The sequence below is a fragment of the Aplysia californica genome, unplaced genomic scaffold (genome assembly GCF_000002075.1).
Source record: "Aplysia californica isolate F4 #8 unplaced genomic scaffold, AplCal3.0 scaffold00793, whole genome shotgun sequence".
Taxonomy (NCBI): domain Eukaryota; kingdom Metazoa; phylum Mollusca; class Gastropoda; order Aplysiida; family Aplysiidae; genus Aplysia; species Aplysia californica.
This window is the reverse complement of record NW_004798063.1, coordinates 195,054-212,839: the sequence shown is the minus strand read 5'-3', so window position 1 is coordinate 212,839 and position 17,786 is coordinate 195,054. Positions and strand designations below refer to the sequence as shown.

Here is a 17,786-nt window from a genome sequence, read left to right as displayed (position 1 = left end):
TGAGAGAGAGAGAGAGAGAGAGAGAGAGAGAGAGAGAGAGAGAGAAAGAGAGAGAGAGAGAAGATATACCCTGTCTTCACTCCCGACCGATCAAATTGATTTGTAAGGACACATAGTTGTAACTGTAAAATTGTCATAATCGTCACGTTTAGCAGCCCTGCGATTCAACCAAGTGGAAAAGATCGGGTTTTATGCTAGAAAAGAAAAAAAATGACGCAGAATAATCATTAGTAAACACCTTAAACATTGATTGTCACATTTAGGTTTAAAAAAAAAAGATTAAATATAATAGTGTTATTTGTTCAAACGCTTTACGCTTAATACTCATCTTACAAGACAGAGTGATTTGTCCGCAAAAAGAACGTGAGATGTGATGCCACTAATTGTTATAATTATAGTTCAAAGATTCACAGAAGCCCGTGAGAAATTGAAACGCCAACGTACTCCAACAATTGTAACATTAACATAGATTTCCTTCAGCAAAATTAGACGGATAGTTAAGGTTACCTTGAATGTCAAGAATTTAGTCAGTAAAACCTTTATTTCCCTAGATCTAGATTTCTTGCAGCAGAAGTAATAAGAAATCATAGTTAAGTCTGCTTTGAATGTCATGAATTTAGAATATTATAAGGATGTTGAAACTTTTTGTCTTTTGGAAAATCAAATTGTTGCTCATGGCAGACTAGTAAAACGTAGTCGTTTAAAAAAAAATGAAATCTGGACTTCCTTGAAGACAAAGAACGCCACACTCCTATCAACTCGAACGCTGTTTACGTTTTTTGATTTTGCTAAAGAGGGACTCCTATTTGAACAGGTACTATACAGGCCTGGACTTTTTTAAACAGTTTAAAATAACCCCCAAAACAAAACCAAATTTTGGCAAAACTTCTCGTACGTTCTCTTATTAATGGCGGGTTACCATTCGAGTATGCCATTCATCATTATAATAATATACCAGGCTTGATGTTAAGACACTTCTTCTTTGTAGTATGGAAACAAACACTTCTCTCGGATCAAGGTCCTCCCCAGCCCCAGCACAGCTTGTACCTCATGACGTGTTCACCATTTTCGTTCAAATTTTTTTATATGCAGTGAGACCAGCAGCCATTTATTTCGGCCTGTTTTCTAACGGGCTGAATATCCTCGTCTTTTACAAAATGGGACTCAAAGATTCCGTCAACATTTCTTTCTTTGCTCTGTCCCTGTCTGACGGAACATACCTTACTTTGTCTTCTGTGAGTGCCGTGTGCGATATTCTATTTTTTGCGAACTTAGGCCGACAGGTCACATGGGTCATTCACCCATCCGTCATCCTTCTCTTTATCTACTGGTACGCCGTGATATTCTACGACACGTCTATGTTGATCACGGTGTTCATAGCGCTGGTGCGGTGCTGTTGCGTTGCCATCCCCCTTAAGTTTAAGGGTGTGTTCACACGGTCAAGAACTGTTGTGTGTATTGTGGTGATCACAGTAAGCACGGTGCTCACCCGAATTCCGACCCTGATTACCCAGGAGATTGTGGCAGAGTATGACGCCATCAACAACAGAACTGTTTATCGTCTGCACCACACCGACGATAGACCACAGGCCATCGAGTTGAACGATATCATGAACCGAACTGCAATATGGTGGGTTGCCATAACAACCATGTTCGTTTGCGTCGTTGTCCTGGCCACCAAACTCCGCGCTTCATCCGAATTCCGAAAATCCCATGACCGTGGAGCGACTTCCCAGACCTCACGTGACGACAGAGTGGTCAAGATGGTCATCCTGGTCACCGTTCTCTTCCTGGTACTGTCGCTGCCCTTCATGCTGTATTCGGCGGTCAGGCGGCTTGTGCCAAAGTTCAACGAGGTCAAAGGTTACACCAAGCTTTTCTCTCTGGTCACAACGATCTCCTGGGCACTGGCGTACCTGAACGCCGCGCTGAACGCCGTGGTGTATTACAACACAAACTCCAGGTACAAGGCCATCGTAGACGCCGGTGTCAGAGCTGTCTTTTGTGGACAAGGGGGGAAAAGTGAGGCTTAGTGGAATCTTTGTTTGTGCCTGAGTGTTTTTCGGCTTTGATTTTTGGTTGATTATTTGTTTGAGTAAAGAGAAGCACATCGACACAGTAATTGTCATTTAGTGCTGGGACAAAGTACGACAGACAGACAATGAATAACAACAGAGGGAAACGAAAGAAGAACCTAGCAGGGGTGTTTCTGTCAATAAAATACGAGAGTCGTTCAAAAAGTTTTGCCTCCTCTCCAATAACTTCTAAATTATTCAAGATATCTTCATGATATTTGTACACAATTGACTTCCAATATGCATACTCTCAAACCCCAAAAAAACAGAATTATACTATGATGTCACACCTTTATGCTATTGCTGTATACATCAATGAAGCTAGGGTACAATGTCGGCGAGAAAAAGGCGTCCAGCAAATCTATGAATGCGCGCTTAAAGCAAAGAGCTGTTATTGAGTTCCTTACTGCAGAGGGAGCTGCACCCATCAATATTCATAGGCGAATGAAGCTTGTCTATTGTGAAGCATGTGTAGATGTGAGTACTGCTCGAAGATGAGCTAAGGAGTTCGCTGAAACCAGTCCAGCAGAGAAAGACTTGAATGACCAAGCTCGATGTGGTCGTCCCAACTCTGCCAGTGATGTTCAACACCAGTAGAGAGTGGATGAGATCATCTAAGCAAACCGGCGGATCAAAGTAAGAGATGCCAGTGAAAGGTTAGGGATTTCTGTACGGAGTGCTCAGTGTATTATCCATGACGTGCTGGGTTACAGGAAAGTGTGTTCACGGTGGGTTCCCCACATGTTGTCACCTGAGCTGAAATTGAACCGAAGTCAAGTTAGGGTTGAACTCCTGGCTTGTTATACCGATGAAGGTGAGGCTTTCTTACGTCGTTTAGTTACAGGAGACGAGACTTGGGTACACCATTATGACCCAGAGAACAAAAAACAATCTAAAGAATACAGGCATACAGGCTAACCTAGCTCCAAGAAGTTCGAAGTTGTTTCATCTGTTAAGAAAGTGCTTATGACAGTGTTTTGGGACTGCGATGATCTGATTCATATGGAATTTTTTAAACAGGGCTCCACTATCAACTCTGAACGATATATTGAGACCCTGAGAAAACTTAGAGAAAAATGCAATTTTGCACCTCGACAACGCCCGTCCACACACGAGTCAGATTTCAAGAGACCTTACCGCACCCATCATACAGCCAAGACTTTGCTCCATCTGACTTTTATCTTTTTCTTCAGTTGAAGGAGTACCTCAAAGGAAAACGTAGTGCAGATGGCGATAAAATTCAAGAAGATGTGCGTCGCTGGTTCTGAGGAAAACCACATGAATTTTCCCCTACGGCATGCGACAACTTATTCGATGTTTGAGGATCTGCATCGACACAGAAGGCGACTATGTTGAAAAGTAAAGGTACCATCATGTAGCAGACATCGTAAGCTTTCATTTGGTGTAAAACTTTTGTAAGTAGCATCAGTAATAAAGAAATTATGAACTTGGAGCAAAACTTTTTGAACGACCCGTGTATCAGTCTTTAAATACTTCTTTTCGTAACTTTAACAGTACATGTATTACGTGTGCACGTAAACAATTCTACCTTGTCTGTCAGGGTCAACATGGACTGAAAGCGGAAAAACTGTCTCCTGGTAATTTTTTAAAAGCTCACTCCGTACAGAAGTGGAACTCACTCGTGTCACGACGCGGTGGAAATTCGTCATTAAAAAAAAATGGGGGCATATGGAGTTATTGGTACATGTATATTCCAGCTTTTAGTCAAGCAAAATACCCATCTATCTTGATAAATATTTTGTTTCACTCACAACAAGATAAATGAACAATAATAATGAAAATAATATAATGTATAACATGTATATAGTGCATTAAAAAAGTAGCTCAATGCGCTTTACATTGGAATATCCATTTTCAAAACCTTTTTTACTACTTCCTTCCTTCTCATGCAATATATATTTATGCACACACACATACACACACACACGCACGCATACACGGACTTTTTTCATCCAGACATAGGCACAGAACAACTATAATTTTTTTTAAAGGCTTTAAGATTATACTGATAACTCTGAATGCCCAAATATTGATAAGCACCTGATTCCACCGCGTCGTAGCACATATTAGATAGCCAGTGGAATGGTGTAGCATTCTTCTTCTTCTTCTTCTTCTTCTTCTTCTTCTTCTTCTTCTTCTTCTTCTTCTCCTTCTTCTTCTCCTTCTCCTTCTCCTTCTCCTTCTCCTTCTCCTTCTTCTTCTTCTTCTTCTTCTTCTTCTTCTTCTTCTTCTTCTTCTTCTTCTTCTTCTTCTTCTTCTTCTTCTTCTTCTTCTTCTTCTTCTTCTTCTTCTTCTTCTTCTTCTTCTTCTTCTTCTTCTTCTTCTTCTTCTTCTTCTTCTTCTTCTTCTTCTTCTTCTTCTTCTCCTCCTCCTCAGGTGTCAGGTCTGGAGCAGATAGTGGCGATCATGGTAACCCATTCATTCCTGTTGTCAGTCCTCCTGACCAGCCCTGTTTTTCTTTTCAGTTTGATACAAGTTTTACAACGCTCACTGCTCCATGAAGTCGTATTATGACCCACAGTCATAAAGCTCTTCTGGCCAATTAATGTAGAAGTTATTCCTTGTCCTCCTCTACCCCTCTTTCCACACAGTAACAATTTTTCAACCCACTTTGTTTTATTTATGTAGCCTAATAATTGTCTATTTCTGAAATTTCTTTTCATGAATTTGAAAGGTTGAGATCATCTTACCTTTCGTACACTTCAGTAAAATAACGTAATTTGTTTATATAGTAGATGTGCAGACATTTAAATTATACTGTTTTTGCTTAGACTAGATTCACATATTTGTTGTTTCTAAATGAAAATTAATAATGTTCCCGAAGCCATACATAGAATCGCAACATTTCCCCTATTTCGAAAAAACTCCTTGCTTGTTTCGTTTTTTCATTATTTCAAGTGGGATCGAGGACTGGTGATGGGTCTCATTTAAATATTGAGAAATACCTAAGCGTCTCAAACAGCTTCTCCCAATCCAGCCAACCGTACCTGCCCGTGGTGGTCCGTTTTCACTGACACGGTTCTGGCGAATGGCGAGTTGTTGGCGCCAACAAACCAATCCCCTACACCCCCCCCCCCAACCCGTTTCCGAGAGGGGTTAAAACAACAGGAGGAAGAACCCACTGATGTGTGGTAGATGCTATGCTCCTCACTAACACACCAATACTCTCCCTTGAATGGGTGTCTAATCTGCCTAACACCTCTACTGCTTTTTATCAACACACCATCTGTGGCTGAGAAGATACTAGCCAGTTTGAGAGTGTCTGGGCGCAGGAGATGGACCGAGCGGAATGCCTGCCTTGCTTTGTGACCGCGGACCTCTTAGTACAGGCACACTGACCCAGGACGTGACGATCCAATGGCTTTCCCACATGGTCGATACCTCATGCAAGATTAGAAAACTTTAGCCAGTAGCCATTGGTGGCGGGGAATGGGCAATGTGAACCCTACCTGAACTACACCGTCACAGGGCAGTCAGGTCTTTTCAGTCTCATGAAATCCCCTTGTACTCTCCTGTCCTCAACATGAATGGCCTCTTCTCATGGTGGGCATGCAGTCCACAATGCCATGACACAAAGAAAGAAATTACTTGCGAGCTCGGATGTCGCCTCCTTAAACAAGGTCCGCGCCAGGCAGCGCAATCACCAGGCTGTGATACACACAGAAGCAGTGCTAAACCAGCACGGAAAAGCTCTAAGAGTGAGAAGGGAGCCAATTACATCCCCAACCAGAAGAAGAGTTCCCTCAACCTCTTGCAACTCAACATCTGTGGTTTGAGGAACAAGAAAACAGAACTCCCCAAAGTCCCGAAGGACAGGCAGATTCATGTTGCCCTCCTTTAAGAAACTCTACACAAAGGTGCTGACATGAACCTCACAGGATACACCAGTTACGCCTGCACATGCACAGGATGCCGCGGTGTAGTCACTTACCTGCGAAACGATGTTCAGGGAGATGTCGTACACTTATCATCTGCCCAAACGACAGATATCCAGAAAGCCACCATATGGCACTTTGGTAGGAAGTACACAGTTTACAATGTTTACAGCCCCCCACAGACAACATGCGACTTGTCTGATCTGCAAGCACCCTTCTATGAAAACCCCCCCATTTGAGCGGGGGATTTCAAATGCCCTCACCTGAATAAGGCTACGTCAACCATAACGGCACAGGCTGAAAGATTGAGGAGCTGTGCGAAACCAGCAACCTATCTGTGTTACAAGATGTCAACTCAACTCCTACCTTATTTCACAGAGCCCGCTTGTCTCTCAGCCGGCCTGATCTCACCATCTGCTCATCCGACATTAAAAACTCCTGTCGCATCGAAGTGATTGATGACATAGGAAGTGATCACAGTCCTATCTTTATACAGATCACCTCCCCACCTGCATTTGAACCACCCTCAGAGGACTCGATGAAACTTTAAGAAAGCCAACTAGGCAGAATACGAAAATACCTCGGACGAATTGCTCTCTTGCATAGGAGAAACAGAAGATGCAGATCTTTTTAATGAACAAGTCACACAAAATTTTCTTAAAGCTGCCTCTCAGCACATTCCACGGGGATGCCAAAAAAATTTCAAACCCTTTTGGAGTGAAGAAATCCAGATTGCTGTGGCATAAATAGAGAAACCCAGACAGGCATTGGAAAATCACCATCATCAATAAACAAAACATACTACAGCAAGACCTGCGCTCAGGTAAAAGTGACAGTTTAAAAAGCCAAAAAAGATAAATGGACTCAAACCTGCAAAGATCTAGACCTTTGCCACAATGGAACAAAGGCGTGGTCCCTTGTCAGCAACCTCTCGGGAGAAAGACAAAAAAGCAACCCCAAACCTTTTTTCCTTTCCAGCAGCACCATCACTGAAGATCAGAAGAAAGCAGTACATTTTAACCGGTTTTTCGCCTCTGGAAACAGGGCAGGCAGACTGACCGAGGCTGATAGGCTCCTCATAAACAGGGCTAAGCATAAAGAAAAAGCCCCTACTGTGAACAACTCGCTTTTTGAAGAGGATTATAGCATGGTGGGACTCAGTCAGGCCCTCAAAAAGCTACAGAAAAAGAAAGCCCCAGGACCAGACAAAGTACAAAACGAAATGCTTTGCAACCTTGGTGCTAAAGGAAAAGAAGTTTTTCTTTTCCAGATAAATACCACGTGGCGAACGAGTGGAATAGCAAAGGCAAGGAGAATCGCCCATATTATACCGCTCCTGAAAAATGGGAAACCACCTGGAGAAGCGAAAAGCTACCGACCTATATCATTAACATCATGTATCGGTAAGCTTGGGGAAAGAATGATAAACAACCGCCTGTACTGGTACCTAGAAAACACTAACAGCTTGAGCCCTCACCAAGCAGGCTTCATAAAAGGCAGCAACACAGAAGATCAACTTTTAAAACTAAGTCAAAACATCCATGATGGATTTCAGGAGACTAAACACACTGTCACCATCTTTGCAGATCTCCAACAGGCGTACGACAGAGTGTGGAGAAAAGGCCTATTCTTGAAAATGATGGACCTCGGGATACATGACAAACTATATAAATGGATCAAGTTCTTCCTATCGAATCGAAACATTGAAACAAAGGTAAACAATGCCCACTCGTCAAGAGGAGTACTCGAGGAAGGCCTACCCCAAGGTACCTGTCTGAGTTGCACTTTGTTCCTGACCTTATTTAATGATGTGACGAACGTGCTGAAATCAGAAACAAACTCTTTACGTCGATGATCTTGCTCTCTGGCAGATACGTCACAGTATGATAGTAGGAGCAGGGAAATTAAATGACGACCCCAAGAGGCTCTACAATTACTGTAAGAAATGGAAGCTTAAAATAAACTGTAGGAAACAGTATACACCATCTTCACGAAGAGCCATAAGCAGCCAAAGGAAATCTCCAACTAAAGATAGGAAATGGAAACCTCCCCAAAGAAGAACATCCAACTTACCTAGGAGTCAAACTTGACCAAAGTCTGACCTTGAAAAGCCAAGAGGAGAAAATAACGAACAAGACAAAAAAAGACTCCAACTTTTAGAGAAACTCGCGAGCAGTTCATGGGGGTCAGATCAACAAACTCTGAGAGCTCTATACCTTGGTTATGTCCGATCTTCCCTGGAATACAGCAATAGCCTACTCACTATGTTCAGTACAACTACTTGCAACACCCTTGACAAGGTCCAAAACAATGCCCTTCATTTTATAAATGGTGGCATGAAATCCACACCTACCGCCGCATGTGAAATCCTTTCAAATGTTGAACCCCTAGGAATCCGCAGAGATAAAGCAGTTTTGGAGCTACATGAAAGAGCTAAAAGAATGTGCCCCAACCACCCAAACAGGAAAGTAGTAGAAAAATGGAAAGCCAAGAAACGAATTCAACAAAAGTCAATCATGCATCACATCACAGAACTAATGGAGAGCCACCATCTACCACAAAACATAAAAGAAACCAAAAGAGTCAACCAAAACATCCATCCCCACCTTTCTTTTAAAAAAGCCAATCATTACAACATCTCTCAGAGACAATAGCACTAAATCTCCAGACCCAGTGACGCTGCTGCTTGAATCACATTAAACAATTGACAGCAATTCAGATAACTGGATACATGTCTATACAGACAGTTAGACATTCAAAGGCACAACCAAAGCCGTATATGAAATATTAATACAGTACTCAGATGGAAGATCTCTACAGCCTGTGGAGAGAAATGCAGCAACTATGATGATGCAGAAAAGATGGCAATTGAAACAGCACTGTACCATCTCCGCACTTTTTTTAACACTCATCCTGGAAAAGCACAGAGTATTGTGATTTTCCCTGACTCACTATCAGTCATGCAAACGATAGAAAATCCCCATCATCTAAACCAAGATTTGACTCAAATACTGTTTGGTTCCCATCACTGATACCATTCTGTGGCATCAACCTAATACTGCAGTGGGTCCCCGGACACTCAAACATACCTGGAAATGACAGAGCAGACACACCTGCCAAACGGAGATCAAGGCTGGAACAACCCAACATTCTAACTTCATACGACACAGCAAAACAAATAATTTTAAAAGCAACAACAAACGGTATTTATCGTTGTCGAGATAACAAATGTTAACAACAGATAACAGTTGATAACAAAAGATAACAACAGATAACAACTGACAACAACTGACAGCAAAAAATAACAACTGGTACAGCAAATAACAACATACAACAACAAAATAACACAGATATCAAGACAAACGTCCTAATTTAGTTTTTTTCTGATAAATTGGTGGGGTATTTATTTTTGTCCAGATAACCACAAATAACAACTGATAACAACAAATAACAACCGACTACCTTAAAAAACAAGTAAAAGTAACCCAATTAGAACGTTTTTGTTGATATTTGTCGTTATTTTATTTTTATCAGTTGTTATTTGTTGACAAGGATAAACACCTAAATCGAAAGTAACAATTTATTGGGGAAAAAAAAAAAATTAAATTAGGACGTTTGTGTTGATATTTGTTGTTATTATGTTGTTGTCTGTTGTTATTTGCTGTTATCAGTTGTTATTAAAATTTGTTGTTATTAAAATTTGTTGTTATCTGTTGTCATCTGTTGTTATCTCGACGCAGATAAATACCCCTCCAGTATTCATCTTTGTCGAGATAACAACAAAATAACAACTGATAAATACAAATAACAACTGACTACCTTAAAAACAAAGTAAAAGTAACCAAATTGGGACGTTTGTGTCGATATGTGTTGTTATTTTGTTGTTGTCTGTTGTTATTTGGTCTTATTAGTTGTTATCAATTGTTATCTGTTGTTATCAATTGTTATCTGTTGTTATCTCGACAAAGATAAATACCCACAACAAACGAGATCGGAAGAACTGATGGGCCCTGGGAAAGACAGGCAGAGCAGTTTTCAAACATATGACCACAACAAAAAGGAATGACAATATCAGAGAAAGAAACAGACCACGATCTTCCGCCTACGAACAGAACATATACAGCTCAACTTCCACCTGAACAGAATAAACCCAGAACTTCCCCCAATGTGTCCCTTGTGTGACTATGCATTACAGCAACTGCAACAAACCTGTACTTATACTACATGGCATTGGACAGATTGGCGAAAGCCCAGCTGTTGCTGGATCAATAACAACAACTACAACAACACAATATTAAACGCTGCTTTTCTGTAGTTCTATTCATTGTTGTATAGTCTCCCTTACCAAAGCATTTATTAAGGGTTGATGTTGATGAAATACTTCATTGAATCTACTTCATGAATGAGGAGTCCTCAGGTATTGTGACTGGGTGTTCTACCTTCAAAATCAACAATGCTTAGTCCCGTAAGTCATGTTTAGGCCTAACGATCGGTTAATCTGACTCGTGAAGCAAGAGCTGGAGATGAAGGGAAATAACCAAGGAAAAGGCTCGACCACCATGAGTACTGAAACGCGAACGCCCATACCTCCAGCTCAACATGGTCGATGGTGTTTTGTTGTGGATTTTTTGTTTTGTTTGGTTTCGGTTTGGGCTTTGGGGTTTTAAAAATTCTTGTTTGGTGCTTTTTTGGGCTTTTTTTCTATTTTTGCTTCTTTTGGCAAGTGTTAACTGCGCTCGCAACTGCATAATGTCATAAGCTGTTAAATCTTACCTACCCTAAGATTAGGGGTGTGGCTGAAAGACAGCAGGAAGAAGGGGGCAATGAGTAGCAGTAGAAAGGCTGCAGAAACAGTTAGGGGGCCCAAAGAAGGAGGCAAAAGGGGTCGGGGTGGGGGCTGAAAGTGGAGACGAAGGCAGACGATAGAACATGGTTCGACGTGAAAAGGAGGTGAAAGGTGACAAATATAGAGATGACAATTTTTCGTCGCTGCCAGGTTTCGAAACCGGGACCAATTGAATGAGAGGCGAACATCGAACCAGACAGCGAGAGCACCCGATGGTGGTAGTTGCGCTACAGAGAGACAGAGAAAGAGAGAGAGAGAGAGAGAGAGAGAGAGAGAGAGAGAGAGAGAGAGAGAGAGAGAGAGAGAGGGGGGTGGACAGAGAGAGAAAGTCAGAGAGAGATAAACCGAGAGAGAAAGGTAGAGAGAGAACGATAGAGAGAGAAAGCAGGGGAGAATAGGCAGGAGAGACGGAGAGTTCACACGTAATAATAAACGGAATACTTGGATAAAGGCTTCAGGTTCCATAAATCTTTGTAAAGTAATCTCCCAAAAGCCATTCCCTCAGTCATTTCCCTTCATCTCCAGCCTTTGCTCCACGAGTCTCATTAACCGATTGTTCGATTTAAAAGTTGTAGTTTTTTGTTTTTATTACATTACATCACCTCACAAGTGAAATGTTTAAGACTTTAAAGAAATAAAACATAGTTGATTTTGAAGGTAGAATACTCCGTCACAATACTAGAGGAGTCCACTTTTATGAAGCAGGTAACAGAAACTCGAAATAACTGCTTGAGTAAGGGAAACAATCACCTTAAAAAGTCTTGTCAAACAACAGTAAACAGAAAAACAGAAAAGCCCCTTTAATAAGTGAAAGACAAATCTAGCAAAACTTTTAAATGTCAAAATATTATGAAATGTTTCAAACCTTAGTAAGCCCTTAGAAAGCACATTTTTTTCAAAATGAACAAAATGACAGACAGAAAATATATAGGGGGGAGGGGGTGGGGGGGGGGGGGGGGCTACACCTGGAGGCTATCTCGCTTATTGCAGGACCGAATTTTACTAAATCTCACACATATAACAAGCATAGTAAGGAGTCTTAAAATCCGCAATCAAATTTGAGAAAAAAGTTTCGTTTCCATGGATTCGCCGCCATATTGGATTTTATTGACATGTCTTATGTAATGAATACCGCACTTACTGCTCATGGAAATTGATTGTTTTTTTGCACGCGTGTTCACGAACATTAGATCTAAAAATTTGTCTGTTGTTTTTTTCCTAATCGAATTAGAACATTTTTAATGAATTTTTTCCTGAGGTAGCATTTAAGTTTGCGAAAAATCCGTGAAAATACACACTCCAGACACCACCACCAAAAATCTATTCCATATATCAAAATTGCAAAGCCAAATTTTTAGTATTACCTCTTCTCTTCATTCTGTGAAAATTTCATAAAGATTGGATGAAAAATGGTGGAGTTATTTAAAAAAGTATAGAGAAGAGTCGCATTTTGAGAAAACGGCCGATAAAGAAAAATAAAATACTGACTTTATGAGGAAATGGCGGTTACACACATGTCAAATATGGGAAAAAAATACGGGTTTTGGGGGGTTCTTATGCCATGAAATAGTTGTACGAGAGGCTGAGGAAGCTAAAAATGCCTACAACTCAAATTCCATTATTTTGAGCCGAATTTTGATTTTGGGGGTGTAGCCCCCACCCCCCTTAACTTAACGTGTTGTGCTCACCACTATGGCGGCATTCTGCTAGTTCATCAAATTGTGTGATAATGATAATTTTAAAAAGTCAATGAACAAAAAATCAATCAACAAAGAATCTAATAACTAGATTTGAAGGTCAAAGTTAGTATTGAATGGTGACAGCCAAAGATTGTTACCTATTACACGAGGCTAAAACAGAACCTGGACATGGATGGCTGGTGCCTCTATACATAAATCATTGATGGTCAGACCTTGTATACGTAGCGGATAATGTTAAAATTATCTAATACTAAATGCATGTAAAATAATTATAAAACAATAAGTAGGTATCGAATATTTGCTCTTAAACGACGAGGGAAAGATAGGGAGAGAAAGAGAAATGATAATAATATTGAAAGTTCAAAATGGCATCGATTAGTTATTAATATTAAGGAGCTGTCGAGGTTTGACAAATAAAGACCGGATGAAGGGAAATCGAACAAAAACAAACCTAAGGATACATATCAAATAATGACCAGTTTGGTATTAATTATGATCAGGCAAAGAAGGTATAAAAACGATAACTTGGGAGACGGAATGGGACCGAATGACTAGGCAAATATGGCATCGAACTAGGCAAAGTTGGTATCAATGGCCAGAAAAGAGGTATCGAATAATGAGCTATACTGAATTTTAAAGGGTATCGAGTAATGACAGAAAAGAAGGTATAGATTATAGACCTTCACATACAAACAGGCAAGGAAGTATCGAACAATTACCGTTGTGTAGGAATCGAACATACCGGCTAAGGGAGGTATCGAATAATACCTGGCAGGGGAGTTTTCGATCATAGTGTGGATTTATCAACGATATCGGGAGATACCGGATAGTCTGGGACAGTAGGTATCGAGTAACGACACCCAGTGATGTACTGAACTGGCAAGGGAGGTATCGAATATTAATCCGGTGAGTGAGGTGTCGAATAATGACCTGCCAAAGAAGATATCGCAAAACGTGAGGGTGAGGGTGAGGGACAGGGAGAGGGTCAGGGTGAGTGTGAGGATGAGGGTCGGGGTGAGGGTCAGGGTGAGGGTGAGGGTGAGGGTCAGGGTCAGGGTTATTATGCGGTTGAAGAACTCCCTTACCTATGTGTTAGCCCAGAACGTCCATAATACACATTTATCACGCTCATAATTTATGAAATGTCTGTAACACCAATGACTTTCAGGATTTTAAGAACATTTTTGACCCGGCATCCATCCAACCCAACAGGAAAGTCGGGGACTCCTCGTTTACGGACAAGAGGTGTATCCTAATGAGTCATTTAGGTGAGTCCCACCAAGTTCTCTCAAGGGGTCAAACTAACCAAAGTCGGAGCAGGTTGACCCAACGTCTGTCTACAATAGCTCGAGGAAAATGAAAAAAGGAGAAATACTAACATCTCCAAACGGTGTAAGAGGTTTTGCCAGTTGACTACCATGCTGTGTCAAATGACTAGCACCGAACAATGCTGATCAGGAAAATAGAGACTCGCAATATTTGAATTCAAATGTGATTTTTCGTCCATGGTGCTTATACTTTTCATTGTTTATTATACGTAAACTCAAGCGTGAGAAATGATGAAAATTAAATGCACAAGAAGAAACGAACCCCAGATAGACGCAGTCAAACGATACATATTACTATAGCCTTCAACCATGACCCAGACAAAAAGATGCAAATTAAGTGACCAACTTTTACATCTTTTTAAAAAATTCAGCAGCCAATCGAACCTATAACCACCCCCGATCCGGATTAGAACCCCGAGACCAACGTGTGCCATACCAAGGCCCTGCTCTTGGAGGATATCAAGCGAAACCAGAGGTTTCTTAGACTATACTGAAAAAAACGTCTTGTCCTGTAGTTAGGGTTGGTTTGGGGTTTTATTTGATATTTTTGTAAACACATAGATCTAGAGGTCATCTTATCAAACAATTCTAGTCATACAATTAATGACCTGGCACAATGAGATATTTCACGTAGTACAGCTAAATTTCCACACGGGCAGATATAGTGCCCCACCCCACCCCTCCTCTTAAATAACCTAATAGCGTTGATAGGGGCGTTAAAGTTTTACCATTTCATACGTTCACAGTAATGGCCTTCAGACACCGGGTCAACGACTTCTCCTAGTACTGGTCTCATAATCTCAAATATTAGGCGAGAGAGCTGATAGAATGTTAAAAATATAAAGTCTCCATTATGAAACTACAGGCAACAAAGTTTGAACCCACACCTCCCAGTAACCAGGCTTACACTCAACAATTAGGGTTAATTAATTTATTTACTGACAAAGGGCCAGTCAAAGCACTGAACTTGTCATTGTAAAGCATTTTGTTTTAACCAGTCAGCTTTCGTTAGGATATTGGTTTGAATTCAAGGCCTATAACTCGGCGTTAGAGGTGTGCGGGTAACGAGTCCAGACTCGAGTACTCGAGTAATACATGCGGCGAGTCCAGACTCGAGTCACAAATAAATTACTCGAGTAAGGACTCGAGTAAGGACTCGAGTCCAGACTCGAGTCTGTAGGGGGAAAACAGTCTGTGTACATTTTATTTTTACTGTTGTAACAGAATTATTTAAAAAAAAAAAAAAATAACATAAGATAAGATAAAGACCACCACTATTCTAGCTTGGTTGTTATACAGTTGTAAGCTTCTCACTCACCCGGGGTGAGAGAGCGAGCCTTTTGGCTATTCTCTCCCGGTGTGCATTTACCGTGATACCCAGTGTAAACCACAGAATTCTAGATCTACACTATTTAAAAATTGAATTCTGTGGTGTAAACAAACGTTCCAGTCCTCTTGTGTTGAAAACATGCAATTTTATCTGCGGGCATTGAGAGAGAGAGAGAGAGAGAGAGAGAGAGAGAGAGAGAGAGAGAGAGAGAGAGAGAGAGAGAGAGAGAGAGAGAGAGAGAGAGAGAGAGAGGGGGGGGGGTAGATATAGCGAGAACTTCTGGGCAAAACAAAATGCCGATTAGGGTAGTTCGGCTCGATTCGAAAAGTGAAATAGCCGTAGCATCTTTGTAGACCGCCAAATTAGTTTTAATTTTGTGTCATAATATCATTTTTTTTAAAAATGGGTTTGTCAATTTAATCATCCTCACCGATAGGAAGTATTCAGAAATTAGGAAAAACCTGTTTTGTTTCACACCGGGTGAGAATAGCCAACGCTGGCAAGTCTCACCCGGGGTGAGAGGTCGATCGTATTTTTATTCTCACCCGGGGTGAGAACAGCCACTTCCTAAGATAAAATAAAATAAATACGGTATAAACAGCATGCATATGTCTAGAATTGCCATACGCCTACTCAAGCTCCTTCCTAGGAAGGCACTCTATTTTCAGTCCGATATTCAACAAAAATTTTTATTTTTAACCCACTAAAATTCCCTTTCGGGATACTATTACTCGAGAAATTACTCGAGTCTTAAGAGCCGTGGGACTCGAGTAATTACTCGAGTAATTACTCGAGTAATTACTCGAGTCCAGAGCAGATACTCGAGTCTGGACTCGAATCTTAAAGTGCTGGAGTCGCCGTCGTCTGTGTAGATCTATACTTGTTAGGCCAATGACAGCGAACAGTAGCACACAGCTGCGCCTAACCGGCTACATGACGCGTCAAGTCACGGCAGTGCGCGGAAGCATTATGCTCGAACCGGCTTAGTGCAGAGAACCGGCCACCTGCATTGTGCTGCACATTTTTTGTCATCCCATAACCGGAAACGTCCAATATAAATCTATCGGTTGTGGTATTTAAGAAAAATCAAGTAGTACTTGGTCCCAACACTTATAACTTAACCTTTTGTACAGAAATATGTAAGATTACGATGCGCTTTTTAAACAATTATCAGTTGTTTGTCCTTCCTGTAAAATTCGCCTTTCTGCATGTAGTGGTTTGTGAAAAACACCGGCTGTATATTATATATATATATATATATATACATAATACTGTATTTTACGTACAATGTCGATCAGTTTTTAAGATGTGATGTCTTTTTTATATAATGCGCATTAATCATTTTGTAGAAAGTGGAAATGCACAGCATAAAAACTATTTATAATTATTACCATGTCCACCTGTTGTTTCTGTCTGTCTGTTTGACTTACTTTTTCCTAGCACTAAATGACCATAACTGAGTCGATGTGGTTCAAACAAGCATACAAACAAACAAACCAGCACAATAATTATAATATAGTTTAGGACAGAAGCTATTCCGAGCTTTCCTGTCTTGGCATAATAATGATTACAGGTGAATTTGTTTAAGATTTCCAACCACTGCCAAGAATGAGGAATTGTGTAACGTTAAAGAATAAACTATTTGTTATAACCTGTAGATATGTTTCTGTTTACTTTTTGATACATTACTATCTCAAATAACATTCTTTTTACTTCTATAAATGTGTTCGATTTAATATTGGCGATCAGATTATTTTCGAAAACACAAAACTGTTTTGGATTTGGTTGTTGTTGTTTTTTTTTGGGTGTGTGTTTTTTTGTTTTTTTCTTTTAAAGACAAATCTTAACTTGTGTTTTTAGCTGTAAGTCGTACGAAGTAGGGTTTCTTCTAAACCTGTCTTGTCATAATAATTGTTAGCATAAGAATTTACCAATACTGTAAACTACAATTTTTTGTTTGTTTATTGAACACCTCATTAAGGCGTTATTGTTAGACACGTTTCTGACCAAATGACATTGACATTTATCTCCGCAGGTACACAACATAGATTAAACTAATTTCGTATACATTGTTTGTTTGGATACAATCAGCAGATCTGACAAAAGCTAGATTTAAACGGTACCACGTTTAGATTTCAAAATGCGGATGGTTGGAGGGGGCCACTGGTAGGTCTCACTCCTTTTCTTTCTCTCTGCTGTTTCTGTCTGTATGTCTCGCTTCTTTCTGCGAGATGTTACCGTCATCGTGTCGACGACCTTCTTTCTACTCTAAATTTAATCAAACTTGAAAAAAAAACCCCACAGAGTGCGAAATAGTGTAGGTTTGACACCCGTTGTAACATTGGGAAGTTATTTTAGAGACAGGACCTCCAAATGCAGCACCCATCTCTGATAGAACCAAGTCAATTAGGAAAATTCTTGTAAAGTGCCTTTACGGTTTCAGCCTAACCACTCGACCACCAACGCCACCATGTTTAATGTCACAATGTTTATCCATTGGAAAATTTAGTATAAATTACATGATAAAAGAACTAATTATTGTTTTCCTTATTCTCTCACTGGTCCACCACAGTGTTGAAATATTATTATTGTACTTGTTGCATTCTTACAA

General features: G+C 40.4%; 1 protein-coding gene across 1 annotated transcript; it reads left to right on the top strand.

Moving 5' to 3' along the window:
- The first annotated feature begins 1,157 nt into the window (after positions 1–1,157).
- LOC101846841 lies at positions 1,158–2,033 on the top strand. Its single transcript, XM_005109586.1, has one exon. The coding sequence runs from the start codon at positions 1,158–1,160 to the stop codon at positions 2,031–2,033; it is 876 nt and encodes a 291-aa protein (XP_005109643.1).
- Positions 2,034–17,786: the final 15,753 nt, after the last annotated feature.

Bases quoted from the DNA above. Each gene is read 5' to 3' on its own strand.
- LOC101846841 (XM_005109586.1), top strand. From the start codon at position 1,158: ATGGGACTCAAAGATTCCGTCAACATTTCTTTCTTTGCTCTGTCCCTG.